The sequence below is a fragment of the Argentina anserina genome, chromosome 1, assembly GCF_933775445.1.
Source record: "Argentina anserina chromosome 1, drPotAnse1.1, whole genome shotgun sequence".
NCBI lineage: Eukaryota > Viridiplantae > Streptophyta > Magnoliopsida > Rosales > Rosaceae > Argentina > Argentina anserina.
In genome coordinates this window covers 19,460,717-19,484,688 of record NC_065872.1, presented here as the reverse complement: position 1 = coordinate 19,484,688, position 23,972 = coordinate 19,460,717, and the positions used below count along the sequence as shown (strand labels likewise).

General features: G+C 37.9%; 1 protein-coding gene across 1 annotated transcript; it reads right to left on the bottom strand.

Moving 5' to 3' along the window:
* Window positions 1-14,412: 14,412 nt before the first annotated feature.
* LOC126803543 (protein FAR1-RELATED SEQUENCE 5-like) lies at window positions 14,413-15,372 on the bottom strand. Its single transcript, XM_050531333.1, has 2 exons — window positions 15,133-15,372; window positions 14,413-15,072 (listed from the first exon to the last, which is right to left on the bottom strand). Exons 1-2 carry the CDS (start codon window positions 15,370-15,372, stop codon window positions 14,413-14,415), a joined length of 900 nt encoding a protein of 299 aa, XP_050387290.1.
* Between the last annotated feature and the right edge of the window lie 8,600 nt (window positions 15,373-23,972).

Sequence of the window (23,972 nt, the reverse complement as noted above, 5' to 3'; positions counted from 1 at the left end):
ATGTCTATAAAATACCCTGTAAAACATCATCGTTAGTATAGAATAAGCAGGGATCGTTCAGTCCGGGGAATCAAAAGGGCCTCAACACTTATCATGTTATTGGGGGATTTGAGTTGGATTCTAAAACTACAACTTAAAATAAATCCTAAATTACTTATATACAATTGATCAACCATTCATCACATAACCAAAACACGAATTTCACTCAAGAACCATATATGACACGTATAGAACAACATATAGGCAACAAATTATTTCGATTCTTTCTAAGTCCATTTCAATTCCAATTCTAATTAGAGTCCGAAGCGGTTCATCTAATCGTTAAGACTTCTTATTTATCTAGAATCAACGAAGCGTTCAATCCTAAACATATGCTAAAAAGAGTTCAACATAACGAAGCGTACTAGTTAAATACAAAGTAGCACATAAGCACATTAAGTCGAATTGGAGACATGTAAGCAAGCATGGCGTCACTCATCTTGATTAAACATGCAAATTCCTAGAACTATCACAGCCCTATATAAGTATCCATAATTGAAACACGAAGCGCATATTCAATCGAAGAACACTTTGGTGAATTAAATCGCAACCCTAGGAGAACCATGGCCTTGGCTTCCTCAAGCATTGATTTAGATGTACAAGTTCAAGGAACTAATTGAAATAAAACCTAAAATTATTTCGAAACCTACTGCCCCTATGTCATTATACACAGCAAACATACAAATCTCATGAATTCATACAATCAAAACATAAAACCAAAGAAGTCTGAATTTATGTTCTTCATATATAAAACCGAAAATCACATCCAAGAATTCATACAATGAAATCGAAAATTGCAGAAAACCAAAAGAAAAATTACAAGCCATGGATGAATCACACTTTAGAAACCTTCTAGGATTCGGCAAGAATGGATTCGATTTGGGAGAGGAGGAAGATGAGCACGGTTTGGTGATGATGGATGAAGGTTTTGTGGCTTGAATTTTCTGGTTGTGTTTGGGCAGCAATTCGGCTAGCTTTGTGAGAGAATGGAGATGAAAAATATGAAGGGAGGTCGAGCTATATATAGAGGAAGGAGGAGAGGAGGCTGCTAGGGTTTAGGATGGGCTGATCCATGTATGCACGGCTGGGATTTCTTCTCCTTAATTGGATCGAATGGCTCTCTTTGTTTTCCTTGTAGAACAAGCTCTTATCTCCTTGATTCTCTCATGGGCTGCACGGCATGGGCTCCTTTTTAGTTGCTGAATTGATAAGGCACGGCTGAACACCTCTTCCCCTTGTATAACTCGGATTTGAACTCCTTCTTTATCTCTTTGAATTATCTCTTCAATTCTGAAATTAAGAAAAGAAAATCAATAGTAAGAGATAATGTATTTCGAAAATCATGTCCTAATCTAGACATTAGTTGTCTTAAAAAGACACATGTAATAGATGAGCTCAACTAGATTAGGAAAGTTTCTAATTTGCAAAAAGGAAACTTACTAGAATAAGTAAGTTACTAGAACAAGGAAGTTCATTTAGGAAAGTTTCGTAATAAGAGTTTGAGTTCAAGTAGGACTTTCCAAAATGGTACGTTTCCTAGTCTAACAAGGATTCCTAATGCAAACATGACTCTCAAGATATCGCCAATGCGACCAAAACGTAGAAAGATGAAGACTCCTAATTCATCTAGGTTTCCTAGTCCTATAAGGATTCCTACTCAAACTAGGACTCTAGACCAATTCTTCGCTTTAAACTCGTTTAAGCACAAAAACACATCCATAACCATCCAAGACTCCTATTGTGACTCAATGACTCGATATTACAACAATAAGGGTTAAGCAAAGTACAAATGGAGGTAAAAACATATTAAGAACGTAGCACAAAGTGCTCCTATCAACTACCCCACACTTGGGTTTTGCTAGTCCCTTAGCAAAACAAAACAAAACTACACAAAACACTATTGCCCCTAAATGATTGTCTCAGAATCTCAAAACACATAGCTTTCAAGTTTAAGCATTTAAATGTAAGCACATAAATTCCAAGTTTCATCAACATGCTTCTTAGTATGAATAAGTAAGAAATGAGACAATAGGCACATATCATGTTTAGTCAATTCAATCCTCCTCACAAGGCATACTCTCTTCTTTTCACTCAGATTCATGGTTATGATTCACACACAAGCATATGCAAGAGAAAGGATAATAAAGCATCAAATAGCTTGCATATTTCATTAAATGAAAGCACTTTGTGAATAACAAAAGGAAAACCTCATTTAACAACTAAGTGCACAAATGGACCAAAACCATATGCTCAACTCTTGTGATCGTCTCCACAAACCAAGATTTGCTCATTTTAAGAATCATTAGGATCATTTGATAAGGGTGAATGGTTAGGCTTAGCTAAAGGCATGGAATATCAAGGAATCACAAAGGTAATCCTATAGACTTAGCAGAGTAAACACCATCCTTATGACACCACACACCATCAATGGCCAAATATAACAAGTTGGGCCCAAACATCATTTTAACCACAAAGTGAACATGGACAAAGGTCAAATAAACATTTTTAGACCTTCAATTCAACTCAACTCCAAATCACAAATGGAAGACAACATCTTTTCTTTCCTTTTCATGTATTGTCGATCTCATCATTTTTTCATTCATCATCATTTTTTCCTTTTCTTTTTTCGGCATTTGCTTAAAAGCTTGTTCATATTTTCTTTTCTCATGTCTTCCACCCCACACTTATTTCATGCATCATCACAACATCATCTCAAAAATAGTTCTGCCAAGTCTATAGGACAAGGTAGAGATAACTATACTAAGCATGGAGATAACATAGGTGATGAAGAAAATGCTCAATGTAGGCTCAATTGGGGTTCAACTAAGGGGTCCCAAACAGGGCACATATAGGGATACATGGCTGTTTGGCTAAAGTGGTGGTAATCCTAGAAATGATCCATAAATCCCTTTCAAAATCAGAGCATTTTATGACTTAAAAGTTTCAACAATCACAAAAGATGAGTTCTAGTAAATTCTAGAGTCCATTAAAAGCTATGGCACATAGTCATTGAATATGCAAAGAATAATGAGGTTCACAAAACAACCACGAAAGTTCATATTATCACTCAAGAAGAAAGCATATATAGGCTCAAAAACTCACAGGTTGTTATGGACTTAAACTAACCAAACATGTATGTCATATTACGTTCAATCAACTCTCACATGTTCATACCAAATCCACATTATCAATGAAACTTACAATTCAATTCTTATGAAATGCAAAACCATCATCTATGCATTTAGAGACATAATCATCCTAGACTTTAGGGGCATCCTAAGACTCAAAACAACACATTTTTTTTCGATTTTATAAACATTTTTTCGAATTTTTTTTCTTTCTTTTTCGTTTTTTAACATGAAAACAAAGCAAAAATCAGCAAACAATGATCATGCAACCTTACCCCACACTTAGAAAATTACATTGTCCTCAATGTAAGCTCAATAATCATAATGTAATTCATAAGTATAGACTAAGATCACACATCAATACATATACAATTTAACCATAAGAGTGAAGGGATAAGAAAATGCAAACTCCCGTAGACAACTCCTCCACAGGTACGGTTGAAATGGATTGCCTCCCATGCAGCGCTTGAGTTTTAAAGTCTCTCAGCCTAGACTCTCTCATGCTCATACATCTTTTGGCGCATCTCTCACACTCGTCTCCTCATATGTGTGCTCCTCAAAAGGTTCATAATAGGGCTTAAGTCGATGCCCATTCACCTTGAACGTCTGACCTGTTTTGTCACTCTTAATTTCAATAGCACCATGAGCAAACACATTAGTAACAACAAATGGACCAACCCAACGAGAACGTAATTTTCCAGGAAAAAGTTTAAGTCTAGAATGGAATAAAAGAACTTTTTGACCAACTACAAACTCTTTCCCACGAATCATCTTGTCATGATAAGCTCTCGTTTTCTCCTTGTAAATCCAGGCAGCATCATAGGCGTCATTTCGTATCTCCTCAAGCTCATTGAGCTGCAATTTCCTATGAAGACCAGCTGCATCCTTGTCCATGTTGAATGTCTTCACCGCCCACCATGCTCTGTGCTCTAACTCCACTGGAAGGTGACATGCCTTCCCATACACTAATCTGAATGGTGACATCCCAATAGGCGTCTTGTACGCAGTCCTGTATGCCCATAATGCATCATCTAATCGATCACTCTAATCCTTCCTTGTTGGACCTACAGTCTTCTCCAGAATTCCCTTGATCTCTCTGTTGGACACTTCTGCCATGCCACTTGTTTGAGGATGATATGGTGTCGAAACCTTGTGGGTTACTCCATACTTCTTAAGCAATGCCTCAATAGTCCGGTTGCAGAAATGAGAACCTCCATCACTTATCAAAACTCTTGGTACTCCAAACCTGCAAAATATGTTAGTTCTCAAGAAACCTGCAATCACTTTCGAATCATTAGTTCGGGTGGCCTTTGCTTCCACCCACTTCGACACATAATCAACAGCTAACAAGATATACAAGAAACCTCTAGATGAAGGAAATGGACCCATGAAATCAATACCCCACACATCAAAAATTTCGACAATTATAATGGGGGATAAGGGCATTTGATCTCTCTTACCAATATTACCAGTTCGTTGACACCTATCACAAGAAACACAAAACAAATATGCATCCTTGAAAATAGAAGGCCAATAGAAACCACATTCCAACACCTTTAAAGCTGTTCTACGAGGCCCAAAATGACCTCCACATGCCTCACTATGACAGAAGTTAAGAATCGACCTATGCTCATTCTCTGGGATACATCTCCTAATGACTTGATCACTACATTGTTTCCATAAATACGGTTCATCCCAAATATAGTATCTAGCCATTTTCTTCAATTTAGCCTTATTAGCATGCGAAAGTGTACTAGGAAAATCCTTAGTAACTAAATAGTTGACAATATCGGCATACCAAGGCACACTTACCTCTATCCCAAAGAGTTGCTCATCTGGGAAAGTCTCACGTAGTGGCTCTCTTTCCTCATCTCGCACGATCCTACTCAAATGATCAGCCACCACATTCTCACTTCCCTTCTTGTCTCGAATCTCAAGGTCAAACTCTTGAATCAATAGAATCCATCGGATCAATCTGGGCTTAGCATCCTTCTTTGTCATCAAATACCTTAAGGCTACATGGTCAGAATACACAACAACTTTAGAATGCAAAAGATATGATCGAAATTTGTCTAAAGCAAATATTACAGTCGAATAATTCATCTGGGCCTCATTAAGAGTCCTAGACGCATAGTAGATCACTACGGGCTTCTTTTCTCTTCTTTGGCCCAACACCGCCCCAACGGCATAATCCGAAGCATCGCACATCAACTCAAAGGGCAGGTTCCAATCCGGAGGACAAATGATGGGTGCACTAGTCAACAACTCCTTCAACTTCACAAACGCTTTTTCACATGCATCATCCCATATGAACGGCATATCCTTCTGCAATAGGGTACACATAGGTCTCGCCACCATGGAAAAATCCTTGATGAATCTCCTATAAAATCCTGCATGACCAAGGAAAGAACGAACCTCTCTCACAGTTGTGGGAGAGGGTAAGTGATGCACAATATCAACCTTAGCCTTGTCTACCTGAATACCCTTAGCAGATACAATATGTCCCAAAACTATCCCTTGATTAACCATGAAGTGGCATTTTTCCCAATTAAGCACAAGGTTAGTTTCTACACACCTTTTCAATATTAACTCTAAATTCTCTAAACATGCATCAAAGTTTTTACCATAAACACTAAAGTCATCCATAAAAACTTCAATGATATTTTCGATAAAATCAGAGAAAATAGCAAGCATACATCGCTGAAACGTACCTGGTGCGTTGCACAACCCAAAGGGCATGCGTCGATATGCAAAAGTGCCAAATGGACATGTAAATGTCGTCTTCTCTTGATCTTCCGGATGAATGCATATCTGGTTGTAGCCACTATACCCATCTAGAAAACAAAAGAACTCGTGCCCGGCCAATCTTTCCAACATCTGGTCCATGAACGGCAAAGGCATGTGATCCTTGCGTGTTGTAGCATTCAGCTTCCTATAATCAATGCACATCCTATGACCGGTCACCAACCTCTGGGGTACTAACTCATTCGCTTTATTTTTCACAACAGTCACCCCACTCTTCTTAGGCACAACTTGCACTGGCGAAATCCACCGACTGTCCGAGATGGGATAGATCACTCCACAATCAAGCAGCTTGATCACCTCATCTTTCACGATTTTCATCATTGGTGGGTGCAATCTCCTTTGAGCATCATGTGTAGGCTTGGCGCCATCCTCTAATAGTATCCTATGAACACAAGTTGTAGGGCTGATTCCCTTGATATCCGCCAAAGTCCATCCAATAGCGGTCTTGTTCCTCTTAAGCACATCAATCAATCTTGCTTCCTGCTGCTCACTCAGCGTTGATGACACAATAACTGGTAGAGTATCATCCTTTCCAAGGTACACATACTTCAAATGATCTGGAAGCTGCTTCAAATCTAACTTTGGGGCCTGAACCACAGATGGTAACAATTTGTTAGTGGAAATGGGAATTGACAAGAAAGAGGGATACCTTTTGAACGGTTGAGCTTCAAGCTCACAAAGAATTTCGAAAATCTTGGGCTCAAGATCAGCCCACTCCTCTCTTGGGACACGGTCCCCATGCTTGTCAAATCCGCCCCTTGCTCCATAGCTAATTGCTATGCTTCCAACGTTTCTGACATAACCTGTGCAATAGATTCAACAACATCAATAGCAAAGCACGAGTTAAGGTCAGAAACTGGGTATTTCATAGCCTCAAAAACATTGAAACTGATAACATCTCCATCAAATTCCATTGATAAACTCCCATTGGCCACATCGATGCATGTCCTAGCAGTTCTCATGAACGGTCTCCCCAAAAGCAGTGGAGTTGTCTCCAAGGGTGATACCTCCATGTCTAGCACATAAAAATCTGCAGGGAAAATAAGGTGACTAACCTGCACAAGGACATCCTCAACATACCCCTTAGGGTACTTGTTAGATCGATCAGCTAATTGAATAATCACGTTATCATTCTTTAAAGGTCCTAATCCTAGTGATTGATAAACATTATAAGGCATAACATTTATTGAAGCACCTAGATCAAGCATAACATTTTCAAATAACGTGTTACCAATTTTGCATGGGACGGAGAAACTTCCGGGGTCCTTCATCTTAGGGGGTAGCTTCCTTTGGATGACAGCTGAAACTGTCTCATTCATTTTCACTACCTTCTCCTCCCTAGTCTTCCTTCTTGAAGTGCAAAGCTCCTTTAGAAATTTCGCATACTTGGGAATTTGCTTGATGCACTCCAACAAAGGAAGGTTAACTTCCACCTTCCTAAAGACTTCCAATACCTCCTCATCTGATTTATCCTTCTTGCTCTTTGCAAACCTAGAAGGGAAAGGTACACACGAAACAGGATTAGTCTTAACTAAATCACTTGAGTTAGGAATTGTACCTTTGGGTGCATCATGGGGTGGCACCATCTCCTTCTTGGAGGTAGCTGGATCCTTCTCCAAGTCCATCATCATAGGAATTTCGTCACTTTTATGGTCATGGGCTGTATGGGCCTTTTTTGCAACATTTGGGCTCTCCTTTAGCTCAAGCCCACTCCTTGTTATGATAGCTTGGGCTTGCTCATTTCTTGGGTTGGGTATGACACCACTAGGCAGCTTCCCTTGCTCAGAAAATCGGCCCATGAAGTCCACTACTTGGCCCATATGCGTTTTTAGCTCCGCAATGTCCTTGCTATTTGCTTGTTGACCCACAACCAAACTTTGAGTAACGGTATTCAACTGACTTTGCCCAGCAGCTAAGGATTTCAACAACTCATCATAATTAGGAGTAGCAGCCACGTTTGGAGGTGGTACATTGAGTAGTGGAGCTTGTGGTCTAAACAAACCGCCCGGACGAGGCCCAAATTGCATTTGATTCTGATGTGGCCTTAGTACATTTTCATAGTTGGACCATCGAAAGTTAGGATGATCACGTAGGCCAGGATTGTAGGTATTTGAATATGGGTTGTACCTCTGACCTCCTTGATAACCAAGGGCATTGACTTCTTCATACCCTCCACTTGAAGCAACTTGAGGACACTGATCAGTAGGGTGCACCTCCGTACATATTCCACACACTTGAGCTCCACTAGACTTCATGAAATGGCTCATCATCTTGGACAACTTGTCTACCTTGTCCTCTAGAGCAGAGTTTGAACTGGAGTGAGTCTCATGCACCTGCCGTGTAGCACTTGCAGATGTCCCAAACTGTTGGTTATTCATTGCTCTCTTCTCCAAAAGATCTTTTGCCATGACATTGCTCTTGTCCAAGAACGAACCACCACCAGCTGAATCAAGGAACTCCCTTTCCATTTGTAGAAGGCCTTCATAAAAGTATTGAAGAAGTAGACCTTCCCTAATGCCATGAGCTGGACATGATGCTATAAGAGACCTGAATCTCTCATAGTAGTTGTAAAACGACTCATCTGGGCCTTGCTTGATACCAGTGATCTGCTTCCTTATGTGAGTGACTCTTGAAGATGGGAAATACTTGGACAAGAATTCGTTCACCATAGTGGTCCAAGAAGTGATCCTACCAGCTGGCACCTCAAACAACCATTTCTGAGCACGGTCCTCCAATGAGTAAGGAAATGCTCGCATTTTCACAATCTAAATGTCTGCTCCTCTTGGGCACATAGTCTCACAGTTGAATTGGAACAAGGTGAGATGTTGATTAGGATCCTCACCAGAAAGACCATGAAACTTGGGTAAATGATATAGAAACCCACTCTTCAAAACAAAATCACTAGTCTTGCCCTCCTGTGGAACAAGATATGCAATGTTAGAGGGCGCTGTCCCACCAACTGCTCCTTCAACTTGACCATTTTGTTCTCTAATTGATGCCATTACTTCTTCTTGATTTTCAGGTTTTGGATCGGGTAGATCGAAATTCAACTGGGCTAATGGAAATGGGCTTGTCAACAATTCTAACTCTGGATCCTCAAAGAACAAAGGATTGAGCCCACTACAACTTGTTGCACTTGGAAATGGCGAAATGGACCCAAACTCTTTCTCTTCGTGAAATGAATCTGATTCAATGGATACGTTATCAAACTGAGATGGAGGCTGAATTCTTTTCAGGCGTGCACTAATCTCTTCGGACCAACCAGTAATCTTGGACATTCATTAGCCTGAAAAGAACACATATATATTAGTATCTTTACAAAGTATGAAATACAAGTATAAGTAAATATAAACTTCTTCTTCCTTTCAATTACAAATTTTTGTTTCCCTCATTTACAAAAACGTAACTCTTCTTTACATCTATGTTCAATTTCGTTTTCTTTGTTTCTTTTCTTCTATATTTCGAAAATTACATGTGTAGGAGTATAACTAAGTCTAATTGATTTTATTCACACACAATCCTAACTTTTAAGGTACGTGGAGCAGAGGAGCTAACTGTGCAATGGACTGAAACAGCCCAAGGTAAGGGTCTTGCTTTATCCGATATACCTTAAAAATTAGAACATCATTTTCTTTTGAAACTATATACATCTATTTATACAAAGTTATCTTCTAAGTTATAAAGTGAGGTGGACGTGCGGCCTAAGTATGTCGTCTAGACACAAACTCATTCCTTTGTTTCAGAAGGCTTGATAGCTAGAATCAGAGATAGTCACAAGGCATGACTCATTTGTTGGATACCACGGGGGCCACAACCTCGAAAGGATGCTTTCCCAATCGACTCCATCACCGAGATGTATGTCAGTCTATGGGCCTCTGAGATCCAATTTTGTAAACCTTGAACCAGGGTAATGAAAATAGCATAGCCCCTTACTCAGCTCGGAACAACTTTGTGTGTTAGACTGGCCCCAAAGTGTTAATAAAAGCCGCCCTCAACCCCAAGTGACCTTTGCAAGGTACAAATGGAGGGTTAAGGCTAGTATTAACAAAATGGACTTTACCTATTCCGTTCACCTTATAACTTACAATAAACCTAGCATAAATAAACATTTAGCTTCCCTAAAAAAACTTTTCACTATGTGTAACAAGTTTCCTATAAGCATACTACTACAACAATATAACAAAAAACAACTTTCCACACACACAATTGTTTTTCGTTTTTTTTTTTTTTTTTTCGAATCCTTCGAATTACTGTTCACAGAAACCAAATTTCCGAATACTATTCACAGAAACATAAAAACCAAAATACACTTATACAATTCACAATATAACATAAGATTAACACTTCAAAGCATTGAGAATTAATCAATTCCCCGGCAACGGCGCCAAAATGATAGATCGTTCGGTTAGAACGTCTATAAAATACCCTGTAAAACATCATCGTTAGTATAGAATAAGCAGGGATCGTTCAGTTCGGGGAATCAAAAGGGCCTCAACACTTATCATGTTATTGGGGGATTTGAGTTGGATTCTAAAACTACAACTTAAAATAAATCATAAATTACTTATATACAATTGATCAACCATTCATCACATAACCAAAACACGAATTTCACTCAAGAACCATATATGACACGTATAGAACAACATATAGGCAGCAAATTATTTCGATTCTTTCTAAGTCCATTTCAATTCCAATTCTAATTAGAGTCCGAAGCGGTTCATCTAATCGTTAAGACTTCTTATTTATCTAGAATCAACGAAGCGTTCAATCCTAAACATATGCTAAAAAGAGTTCAACATAACGAAGCGTACTAGTTAAACACAAAGTAGCACATAAGCACATTAAGTCGAATTGGAGACATGTAAGCAAGCATGGCGTCACTCATCTTGATTAAGCATGCAAATTCCTGGAACTATCACAGCCCTATATAAGTATCCATAATTGAAACAAGAAGCGCATATTCAATCGAAGAACACTTTGGTGAATTAAATCGCAACCCTAGGAGAACCATGGCCTTGGCTTCCTCAAGCATTGATTTAGATGTACAAGTATAATTGTTGAACGGCGTTTGGCTTCTCATACATGTTGGATAGGCTATCCAACATTCCCTTCAATGTAGTCTCCTTGATGACAAATTGCCGTACTTCATTTGAAAGCGATAATCGAATTGTCCAAGGGCCATCATGTCCATCTAGACAAATTCTTCCTCCTTCATCTCTTTTGGGAGCTTGCTGCTAAAAGTTTTTACAAGCTTCTTCATACTCAAGTAATCCTCGGTCTGTGACCTCCATAGGCTGTAGTCATTGCCGTCGAACTTGTCGACCCTCTTCTCAACGTCTTCTATACTCATTGTTTCCACTCTAGAACCAGGCTCTAGATACCACATTGTTAGGAATTCAACCCTGAATTCCTCTTGCGAAAGTTAACAAGTGAAAAACAATATAGATAAACGATTGAGAACACAAACATTTACGAGGTTCAACAAAGAACCTGTCTACGTCCTCGGGTTGCTGGGTTCTACTATAGAAGAACAACACAAACAAGAATACAAGATCTCTCACAAGATGTTCTTACCAACTCTCAAGACCTCACTTGCTCTATGTGTTTTTACCTTGATATCTAACTACTGCTTCCTATATCCCTATTTATAGATGTCTAAACCTGAAACCTATAAGTCATTGGAAACCTATTCCCAATAGACATAGAAACCATTACCAAGTAGGAAATCACTAAAGTGTTCATTCTTTGATCAAGATCTAATGAATCCTTATCCTAAGTAGAATCGGATCCACAAACCTAACAAGCAAGTGGAGTCAGAGATCAAGCTATATTTATCCATCATAAACTGACTAGTTTATTGTCACATGGTGTCTAATCTAGCTTGAAGTCTATACTCTAGTTAATATTTTCGCACCCCAGTTTATAAAAATCAAGCTTATGTTCATATATTTTTATATATATAAGTTTGGTAATTGAGTAATAGTGATAAGAACTTTCGTTTCCATCTCTACAATGCATGTTGATGGTTTCTATTAAGAGATGCAGTATTTGTGTTCAATGCTTGGAGATCAAGTCATCAAGTGATTTGTATGATAAAAACTTTATTCATTACAAGTAGAAGGAGCCAAACAGAAATGTTTGACGTAATAAGTAGTGAAGTGAAATCTTTGTGATTGAAGTTCTCTTCTCCAGAGTTAGGAGAATCAAAATTGTCAACTAATCACCCTTGTATCTGACATTCTGACCCAAGATTATAGGAGTGATCAACCTTGGTAAGAACTGACATTTAATTCGATAGTTATCTTGGAGTTGGAGAAGTTGAAACATTTATCTAGACCTTTTTTTTTAAGAAACCATTCACCAAACACTACATTTTTTATTAGAGGTGTCTCATGAAATTAGCCACCATAGTTATATATGAATTAGTTTATATAATATCATGGATTATTGAATACTCGTGCTGGCTACTAAAACTGACGCCAATTAACTTGAGCCATTTAGAGCTATATTTGGCTGGAGCCCCTTCCATTATGGACCATGTTGTTGCGGACCATGTGAGGACTTTTAATTTCCTCCATGAGATTAAATCAAGGGCTCTCATTTTTTGCAGCAACTCAACTTTAAACACATCTAATATCGATCCTCCCCGCTCAAATTCTCCTTGCTTTCACCCCCAAATTCTCACCCGCTGAAAATCTTAAAAATTTCCTGCGCCAGCCGATCGACCTCTTAGTTATGATCTCTCGACTCTCCTCTTTCTCTGGATTAGATCTCTCTCTGCTTCCAATTATCAAGCTTATGTATATAGCTTCTGTATGGATTATCAGTTGTACTTATTTTGAATTTATAATTATAAAGCTTCTTAGTGGATTGTCAATTAGATTAGATTGATAGAGTTGTATGCAAGGTTTTGTGGATTAGAGTTATCATATTTGTGGTATGAATGCCTACTTTGACCATTTTTAACAAATTAGTTCATTTCAAGGGAAGTCTTTGTTAACCAGTAAACTGGAATACATCAACTAAGTACTACATGGATCATCACTGTGGTTTGATAATATATTGGAAGCAAGGAGCCAAGGACGAACATGTGTTTGGCTCACTTATAAAAATTTAGAAGTGCAAACCAATTGCTCGATTAAATGCCTAAGTGAAATTTAAAAACTAAAAACCTTGCTTATGTCATGCCATACTCCATTTGCCACAATTGTATTTTGAGAACGAAGTCTTCTACACAAACTAGATATAACAACGTTAAATTAGCATTAATAACAGAACTGCACGTTCTACCCTCCATTACACAAAAAAAAAAAAAACAAACCAAAAATGTTCAACTGCGATGAATGCAATCACTTGACTTAACAATCTAACTATTGTGAGTTACTACCTCTATTGAGAGTTTGACACCTTAGTTTATTATGTCCAACCTATTTGCAGATACTGCATTGATGTCTTTTCTTCTTCATTGCCTTCTTTTTTCCTCCTTTTAGTCTTTTACCACAACCCTTTGCCCTTACTGAAAGTGGATCATTAAAATGTTGTGGCTGAGGACAAGGAACATTTTGTTCATTCCCTCCATCAGTATCACCAGTTACATTTCCATCATGGCCTTCACAAGACTCAGTAGTTGCTGCATTTTCTTTGCTACCTCTTACATCTTTAGAACTGTCCACCATTGACTTTATCTTTTTCTGCAAGCTTTTCATATTATCTTCTAAGAGTTTACATGCATCTTTAGATACTAAAGCACCATCAATGAACTTAGAAGCAAGTCTGGACAATATCGTTCGCCTATTAGCAACGAATCATCACCAAAATCACTTATATTCTTACCATGCTCTTGAAGTGCCAAATTTGAATTAGTTGATCTTGTCCACCTCTTCAAAATGTATTGATCCGGTATACTCTCTGTTTGTTTCCATTTCATATATGCCAATATGTGCCTGCACAAGATTCCTTGAAATTCAAAACATTTGCAACTACATGTTATGTTCTCCACATCTTTATCAACTCTAACCTCTCGTATCTTCAAACTTCCATCTTTTCTTCTCTCTGTCACCTTGTAAACGCAAAAACTATCATCTTCAGTTGAGAATTCAAGTACACACGCCCAAGATAACCATAACTGAACTTGGAACTTCTTGAAAATTCTTCGCGTGTAAATCTCACCAATTTGCCTCTCCATAACCATTGGTGTTTTGAACACAGGGCTCTGGTTGACATCAACATAGTTAGCAACTAACTCTTCATGACGTTGGTGAGCAAGCCCCCTATTAAACCGAAGTATGAAATCCATTAACGAATTATTTCTAGAAACATAACCTTTGAAAACTTAAAGATCACCTTCAGCTCTTGAGCTCGCTGACATCCCTCATGAGAATATATGTTTCACAAATGCTCGAACCCATCTTGAACGCATGTCATAGATTGAAGAGAACTAGTCATTGTCATGAAGTTTGCGTCTATCAATAATCTCCATCCACTGAGAATCAAGCTCTTCTTTGGTGTCTAAATCCCATACACACTTCTCAAGTTCACTAAGAGAATCTTTATGAGCGCAAGCACTTATCTTCACAGAGAACTTATTCATAATATGCCAAATACAAAAATCTGTGAAATGTACCAGGAAAAGCTTGAGTAATGGTCTTCCCATTGCAGGATCTTGATCAGTGATGAAAATGTTTGGAGGATCAGCTGACATAGTATCTTTAAATTGCTCTAACAACCAAAGGAAAGACTCAGTGGTTTCCTTATTCAAGAAACCACAACCAAACACAATTGTTTGACCATGATTATTAAACACAATAGCATCACCATAAGCCTTATAAGAACTTCTTGATTTTGCATCAGCCCAAAAGCAATGTGTGAGCTTATCATTATCATTTGCCTTCATCTTAATATAAAAAGGGTCATTCTTTGATTTCTCGCAAATAAAATGCTCATACACCATTTTTGCATCATGACCCTTGTACTCTCTTCGTATATCTCTTGCATAGTTATATAAGTCGGTCTTTGTACAACCAATATTTTGTATCCCACCTGCTTGCACCTCCAAAATACCAAATTGCTTGTGTGGGGGTATATTGACCAAACTAAGCTGTTTTGGCAATAATATTTTAGCTTCATAAACTTTTTAATGTGATGGCAACAAATGTACCTCTTTAGGGAGAAACAAGAGATGGTTGTGCTCCTCCACAAAGTTAGAGACTATGTAGATACTGCTCTGCCCAACCTGTAAAACTGCAATTTTAGCCTCATATCCACATCGTACAACCCCTCGACTTCTTATACCTTTGTCATCCCTTTTTTTCTCATACTTTCCTTGTTTATAACACATACTCTTTTCTAGTAATGTCATCTGAACCACTGTGTCTTTTCTGAGGGCGCTCTCATACATCAGCTCCTTGGTAGACAGACAAAGCGTTGATATGATTGTCTTGTACTCTTGCTTAAATCACCGTAGGAACTTCAGAGCCAAGGAGGTCGCACCCATGGGCCTAACGAACCGATACAACTGTGCAAAACGGGCCTCATACTCTCTGACGGTCATATCTCTCTCATCATATCAAGGAACTCAAATTCCAATTCCTCCAACATTGTAGATGGAAAGTACTTTTCTCGAAAGAGTGCCACAAAACCCTCCTAAGTCAGAGTGGACACATCCATAGTCCGTCTTGTACTTTTCCACCAATCCATATCATCTTTTAAGAAGACTGTGGCTATCATCCTCTTCTCAATCTCCGTGCACATCACCATCTCAAAGTAAGTTTCCATACTCTCGCTCCAATAATCCGCCACCATAAGTGATCCAGACCCCATGAAATGATAGCGCTGACAGACTACTGATGTCCTTTATCAGCTTTAGCACATGACCATCATCTCTAACGACGGCCTCAGGGTCAACCTGCTCAACCTGTAGTGCCACTTCCTCATAGAGATTCTCCACATTGTGGATCCGGCCTCCCCCCTCGCTCGGCCTATGCCTCTTGCCCGTCCTCGGCCTTGCGTACGACCCTTCTCTAAATTCATCACCTTGAAACATTTAAACACTTAGTGAATACATGTAAAATCTTGAACCCAATTAAAATAGATCCAACATATATTAGTTAAGATATTTAAATGGTCAGAATCATCAAAGTGTTATTACAACACTTCAATTTAGAGGACCAAACTTAAGGTGTGGCTCCTAACACTCTTATGTACCCAGTGACATATCAATACCGAAGAGCATGTGATGGGGATCCGCTGTAGTCGGGCCATCGCTGCTGGATGATATTGATGGATTGCCAAATACGCAACCTACGCTCTAATACCAACTTTCACAACCCCGAAAATTCGAGTGATAAAACTCGAAATCGAAGCCATGAAAAACTCTAAAACAATCTCAATATATTGAAATCATCTTATAGTCACAGTTTATCGAGATTGAGTTCAAAATACGACTCAATCGATTCGATTATTACAAAATTAGCTTATAAATCAAGTATTACAACAAATGGAAATGTAAAATCCTCTCAATCCTCACCACAAATAGAATAAATAAATCTTCGACACTCTTTAAAGAAAGCCCTCTAATTATGCTAATCCGCACCTGCATAACTATCCCCTACACCATCGAATATGTGCACCAGGATTGTAAACACAAACCCGGTAAACTTTGCAACTCGTATGAGCAAATCAATAGTACATCACACATCGCATACTAAAGAACATACCAATGCCATTTAAAAATAAATGTACACATAAAACATTGCACGGCCCATCTGTTTGTCCAATAACATCTGAAAATATAAGTACTCATGACACAATGGGCAACCCATTTATTTACCCAATTACATTTAAAATAGGGGTACTCATGAGACCCAGGTACTCATATGTTACCCCTCATGCAGTATGCTGACCGATAATGGGCAACCCATCTGTTACCCAATATCACACAAAACTCTGAATACTCATGAGGCCTAGGCAACCCATCTGTTACCTCACATGTAGTACACCGGCAGACAGACTAGAGCTCTAACTGAATCGTAACACACACCCGGCCAAGGCTCGGTTCCAACCACTGCCAACACGTCCGAAGACCAGAAAACGTTTTAACAGAACTCGATGTTAAAACCGCATACAATATAACAATCAAAACATGTTTATTGTACTACAATCAAGCGACTCTTGCTCAATAACATAAATATAATTGTCAAAGCACAAACTCATTTTGAAATAAGAACGTAACAATATATAATATAGCAACCCATATATATGTATCGTATTTACCATTTTATACATGTACACAACCCACTATATTATATACATGTCATAATTCGATCTTTTAAATAAAACGTAAATATGAGTCACCGCCAAGGGTAGACTCGTCTTAGAGAGATTTACTCACCTTATTGCCTTAGTGTAATTTCCTCGACACCGAGAGTAATTCCCTCACTTGTTTTGTCGGTCACCTAAATGCATAATAAAGTGGTTAGAATGGATACGTAAAACCTCAGATGCCGAATCAGTACAACTGATTACTGTTCAGCAAAATAAAGTTTTTACGTAATTATTGTTCACCAAATTATTGTTCGTTGTAATTACTGTTCACACAATTACTATTCACCGATTTATTATTCCGAAATTACTCCTACAAGTTACCATTCAGAAATTACTTTTACAAAATTATTGTTCAGAATATACTGTTCACGCACCGTCATACGTGGTGGTGCGTGGGGGCCCACAATGGGTGCGCGTGATGCTCACGCGCCACCTCAAAACGCGCGTGTGGCTTGCCCACCACCACCAAAAACTCACTCCTCTCCTCTCTCCTTCCTTGCACGGCCTAATGCCGCCTCTCCACCACTCCCATTTCTCTCACGCGCCGCCCTAGGCGGGGGCATGAGCCCCCCCTCCTCCTCCTTCGAAACTCTTCAAATGACCAAACAATCAATACACAAAATGTACATGATAGATCGTTCGGTTAGAACGTCTATAAAATACCCTGTAAAACATCATCGTTAGTATAGAATAAGCAGGGATCGTTCAGTCCGGGGAATCAAAAGGGCCTCAACACTTATCATGTTATTGGGGGATTTGAGTTGGATTCTAAAACTACAACTTAAAATAAATCCTAAATTACTTATATACAATTGATCAACCATTCATCACATAACCAAAACACGAATTTCACTCAAGAACCATATATGACACGTATAGAACAACATATAGGCAGCAAATTATTTCGATTCTTTCTAAGTCCATTTCAATTCCAATTCTAATTAGAGTCCGAAGCGGTTCATCTAATCGTTAAGACTTCTTATTTATCTAGAATCAACGAAGCGTTCAATCCTAAACATATGCTAAAAAGAGTTCAACATAACGAAGCGTACTAGTTAAACACAAAGTAGCACATAAGCACATTAAGTCGAATTGGAGACATGTAAGCAAGCATGGCGTCACTCATCTTGATTAAACATGCAAATTCCTAGAACTATTACAGCCCTATATAAGTATCCATAATTGAAACACGAAGCGCATATTCAATCGAAGAACACTTTGGTGAATTAAATCGCAACCCTAGGAGAACCATGGCCTTGGCTTCCTCAAGCATTGATTTAGATGTACAAGTTCAAGGAACTAATTGAAATAAAACCTAAAATTATTTCGAAACCTACTGCCCCTATGTCATTATACACAGCAAACATACAAATCTCATGAATTCATACAATCAAACCATAAAATCAAAGAAGTCTGAATTTATGTTCTTCATATATAAAACCGAAAATCACATCCAAGAATTCATACAATGAAATCGAAAATTGCAGAAAACCAAAAGAAAAATTACAAGCCATGGATGAATCACACTTTAGAAACCTTCTAGGATTCGGCAAGAATGGATTCGATTTGGGAGAGGAGGAAGATGAGCACGGTTTGGTGATGATGGATGAAGGTTTTGTGGCTTGAATTTTCTGGTTGTGTTTGGGCAGCAATTCGGCTAGCTTTGTGAGAGAATGGAGATGAAAAATATGAAGGGAGGCCGAGCTATATATAGAGGAAGGAGGAGAGGAGGCTGCTAGGGTTTAGGATGGGCTGATCCATGTATGCACGGCTGGGATTTCTTCTCCTTAATTGGATCGAATGGCTCTCCTTGTTTTCCTTGTAGAACAAGCTCTTATCTCCTTGATTCTCTCATGGGCTGCACGGCATGGGCTCCTTTTTAGTTGCTGAATTGATAAGGCACGGCTGAACACCTCTTCCCCTTGTATAACTCGGATTTGAACTCCTTCTTTATCTCTTTGAATTATCTCTTCAATTCTGAAATTAAGAAAAGAAAATCAATAGTAAGAGATAATGTATTTCGAAAATCATGTCCTAATCTAGACATTAGTTGTCTTAAAAAGACACATGTAATAGATGAGCTCAACTAGATTAGGAAAGTTTCTAATTTGCAAAAAGGAAACTTACTAGAATAAGTAAGTTACTAGAACAAGGAAGTTCATTTAGGAAAGTTTCGTAATAAGAGTTTGAGTTCAAGTAGGACTTTCCAAAATGGTACGTTTCCTAGTCTAACAAGGATTCCTAATGCAAACATGACTCTCAAGATATCGCCAATGCGACCAAAACGTAGAAAGATGAAGACTCCTAATTCAACTAGGTTTCCTAGTCCTATAAGGATTCCTACTCAAACTAGGACTCTAGACCAATTCTTCGTTTTAAACTCGTTTAAGCACAAAAACACATCCATAACCATCCAAGACTCCTATTGTGACTCAATGACTCGATATTACAACAATAAGGGTTAAGCAAAGTACAAATGGAGGTAAAAACATATTAAGAACGTAGCACAAAGTGCTCCTATCAGTACATCACACGATTATAGACATTTTCGTACCTATATTGGACCCTAGAATCGTCGGGAAGTCGCCGGAGGAGCTCGAGATGGCGATAGAGTTGATTTTTCATGGAGGATGAAATGTGGCGTGATTCGAGTCCCAAATCATTTGCAGATGGCACCGGGGGGGGGGGGGGGTGAGGATCAGTGGAGAAAAGCTATCCCCAAGTGCTTGGTCATATGTGGTCATTGTGGAAATTGCTTGTATTATTGTTCATCTCATATGAATATTTTGTGTCAAACTCATGTAGTTCTTCTGGATCATGGAATATACAATCAACTCAATGATAAATTTAGGTTGGACTACTGTCAACTGTGGAAGGCTTTAATTCTTCTCGACTCAAAAATGTTACAGCATTTGGGCGAACAGTTTGGTGTTGCAAAGTATTCTAAATACTTTCCGGACATTTTCACAGGAAGAACTGTTGACAGGTGATTGATTTTATTTGTTAGTTTACTTTAAAAAGTGATTAATAATATGGGAGACAAAAACCAATTTTGCACTAAAAATATTTATTAAACGGATGAAGGTTTAAGGTTTAACGGACTGTTTCCATTTTAATTTGTGTTTGAAATGATACATGGATACCACTCATACTAAAGAATTATAAAGTTCAATAATTTAATCCGGTAAAAGTGGATTTGGTTTTGCATCCTGAGCATGTTCAATTTTAGGTAAAATTGTCAAAATACACCCTAAATTTGGCTGAAATTATTAATTTACACCATGTACCGCAATTATGTCAGTGTACCTCCTAATAATTTTAGGAAAATATGCCGATTTGCACTTCCTCCGTTAAGTTTAACTGTTTTCATCCAATTTTGTGTCACATGCCATGCACATGAGGGGTAAGACTATCATTTTATATTTAATATTTTTTAAAAGGAGGATTATATTTTTAATCAAATTATTAATTTATATCTTTTTTCTACATATTCAACCATACTTCAAATTATATAATTACATACTCACCTATTTCAAATATAGTGCATATTTACTTCCATAATCTCATTGTTTCGTTTTTCTTTAATTCACAATAACTCATTCGTTGGTTATCAGGGGAATCTCGAAAACGTCCAAGTAACTTGGATAAAAAGAAGGAACTGACTTAGACAAATCTCATGTATATATATAATTATATATGTACACATTTATTTTTAATTTTTTTTATCTTATTATATATTTATTCATATTATTCTAATATTTTTTTAATATATCATATCACGTAAATTAATAAATATATAAATCAATAACATATTTCGAAAAAAAATGTAGTATCAAGTCATCCTCTTAAGTAATTTTATTCATTTATTTTATTATGAAAATTTAATAAATATATAATGACAAGATAACTGTGACTTAAAATTGGATGAGAAACAATAAATTTAACAGAGAAGATGCAAATCGGCAATTTTTACCAAATTTAGGAGGTAAATTGACTCTATTACAAGTTCGGGGTGCAAACTGATAATTATGATAAAATTTGGGATGCAAATTGACATTTTGCCTAAATTCTAATATTGTGGTTACACTTGATGGTATTCACTTTGCGGATGTATAATGTCTACTTGGCATTCAGCTAATATTCTAGCACCAACAAGGATAAGGTACAACTTTATCTTTATTACTTAGGTCGCAGCATGAGATATGTAAACCTATCTATAATGCATATTGATTCTTCAGACCACCTTCCATAGGATGTAAATTTTTTCTTCTGAAATAATAGAGCTTATCTTGCTTTTAGGGATGCATGGTAATTAAAGGTTGAGTTATTAGGCTTTAAGTCTTTTAACACTTTTTCTCAAGGAATACCGATATGCTATTATAGAAGTAAAAGGAAATTACAATACAATATGGACAAAAGGTCCATCTAAACTAGGGCTATTAATCGGTTCCGGTTCTTGAAGGAACCGTTGGAACCGAACCGTTTAACAGCAGTTCAGTTCAGTTTAGTTCCTAGAAAAAAAATGAAGTTATACAGTAGAACCGAACCGTTTTTAAAACAGTTCGGTTCGGTTCGGTTCTAAAATCTAAAATGCATAGGAACCGTTTGGAACCGTTTTGGGACCAGAACCGTTTGCAAAAGGGAGAAATTGCTTTAAACTAAAGTACTAGTTATACTTCATTTGGTGGAGGATAGAGACTATGCTCTGGTTTGAAATTATCTTGTCTCGAATTATCAATCTTCCCCCATTTCTTGTCACCAGATATGCTCAAACTAACATCAGTCTTGAATTTAAGACAATTTTTTTGGAACCGTTTTGAAACTGGAACCGTCATGGAACCGTTAGGAACCGAACCAAACGGTTCCTATTCTGAAAAATACAAGAACCGAACCGTTTAAATAAAACGGTTCGGTTTACGGTTCCACCTATTTTTGGCTGTTTTGGAACCGTTTACAGCCCTAATCTAAACACTCCGCAAGAAGCAGAAAATTCACTGGTCTTGTGATCAACCAAAACAGAAAATTATTATTTATTCATATTGGCAATCCCATTAAGATTAATCAAACAATTTGATAGAAAAACAAAAGGATCAAGGGAAGCACCCTTAAATTCTTTGACAAGGTGTAAAAGAGAAGAACTGAATAGGCTGAAGAGATGATTTTCATTTACAACAATGATAGGTTTATACAAGATAGCCTACGTTTGGATCCTGTAAGTTAGGATCTGATTACAATCTAAAATATACAAAAGGAAAGATACAACTCAAATACAATCAATCTACTTGAATGATAGATTACTTTCGTAACACTCCCCCTCAAGTTGGAGAGTGGATGTTTTGCATTCCCAACTTGCGAATCATAGGAACAAAAGGATCTTTTGCCAAAGGCTTAGTGAGAACACCGACAAGTTGTAAGCAGAGTTTACATGTCTTGTAATCACAAAACCATCCAGGATTTTGTCCCTAATATAGTGACAATCCATTTCAATGTGCCTTGTCCGTTCATGAAAAACAGGATTAGCTGCTATGTGCAAAGCAACCTTGTTATCACAAAAGAATAAGACTGGTTCGTGAAGCAATAGAGCCAAGTCTTTAAGCAAACAACGTATCCAAGTCAACTCACAACATGTGCATGTCATAGCATGATACTCGGCCTCTGATGAAGATAAGGATACGGTCTTTTGGAGCTTTGACTTCCAAGAGATTAAGGAAGGACCAAGGAAAACAAAGTAACATGTTATAGACCTTCGTGTGACAGGGCATCCTGCCCAATCTGAGTCACTATAGGCTCTCAATCTCATATCACTAATGGAAGAGAAGAACATACCTTGTCCATGAGCACCTTTCAAATACCCCAATGCATTTTTCTTGGTTGATTCATGAATCTACTAAGGACATGAACTGCATAAGTGATGTCTGGACGAGAAACAGTGAGGTATATAAGACGGCCAATCAGTCTTCTGTACTTGCCGGGGTCTTTGAGTAACTCACTGTGATTAGACAATTTCAAGCCTTTTTTCATGGGAGTGTCTACCTGAGCAACACCTAGTAGACTTGTGTCTTCAATAATCTCAAGGACATATTTACGTTGACATATAAAGATACCATGTTTTGAAGTAGACACTTCAATACCAAGAAAATACTTTAGGTCTCCAAGATCTTTGAGATGAAATTGGCTATGCAGAAAAGCTTTAAGGGCAGCAATAGCTTTCAAGTCATTCCCCGTAATCCATATGTCATCAACGTAAATCAAAAATGTAGTAAAAGAATTCCCATGTTTTCTAGTGAACAATGAATAATCAGCTTTAGATTGACATACCCGGCTGAGCATATGGCATTGGAGAATTTCTCGAACCACTATCTCGAAGCATGCTTTAACCCATATAAAGACTTGTGAATGCGACACACTTGGTCCTCCTCCCCCTATCGCCGAAGACCAGGCGGAGGAGACATGTAAATTTCTTCCATCAAATCACCATGGAGGAATGCATTGTTCACATCTAACTGGTGTAATGTCCAACCCCGAGCTACAGCCAAAGCCAATACACAACAGACCGTAATAATCTTGGCAGTAAGAGAACGTTTCCTGATAATCAACACCGTCCAACTGAGTCAAACCTTTGGCAACCAATCTAGATTTGTACCTGTCAACAGAACCATCAGCCTTGAGCTTCAC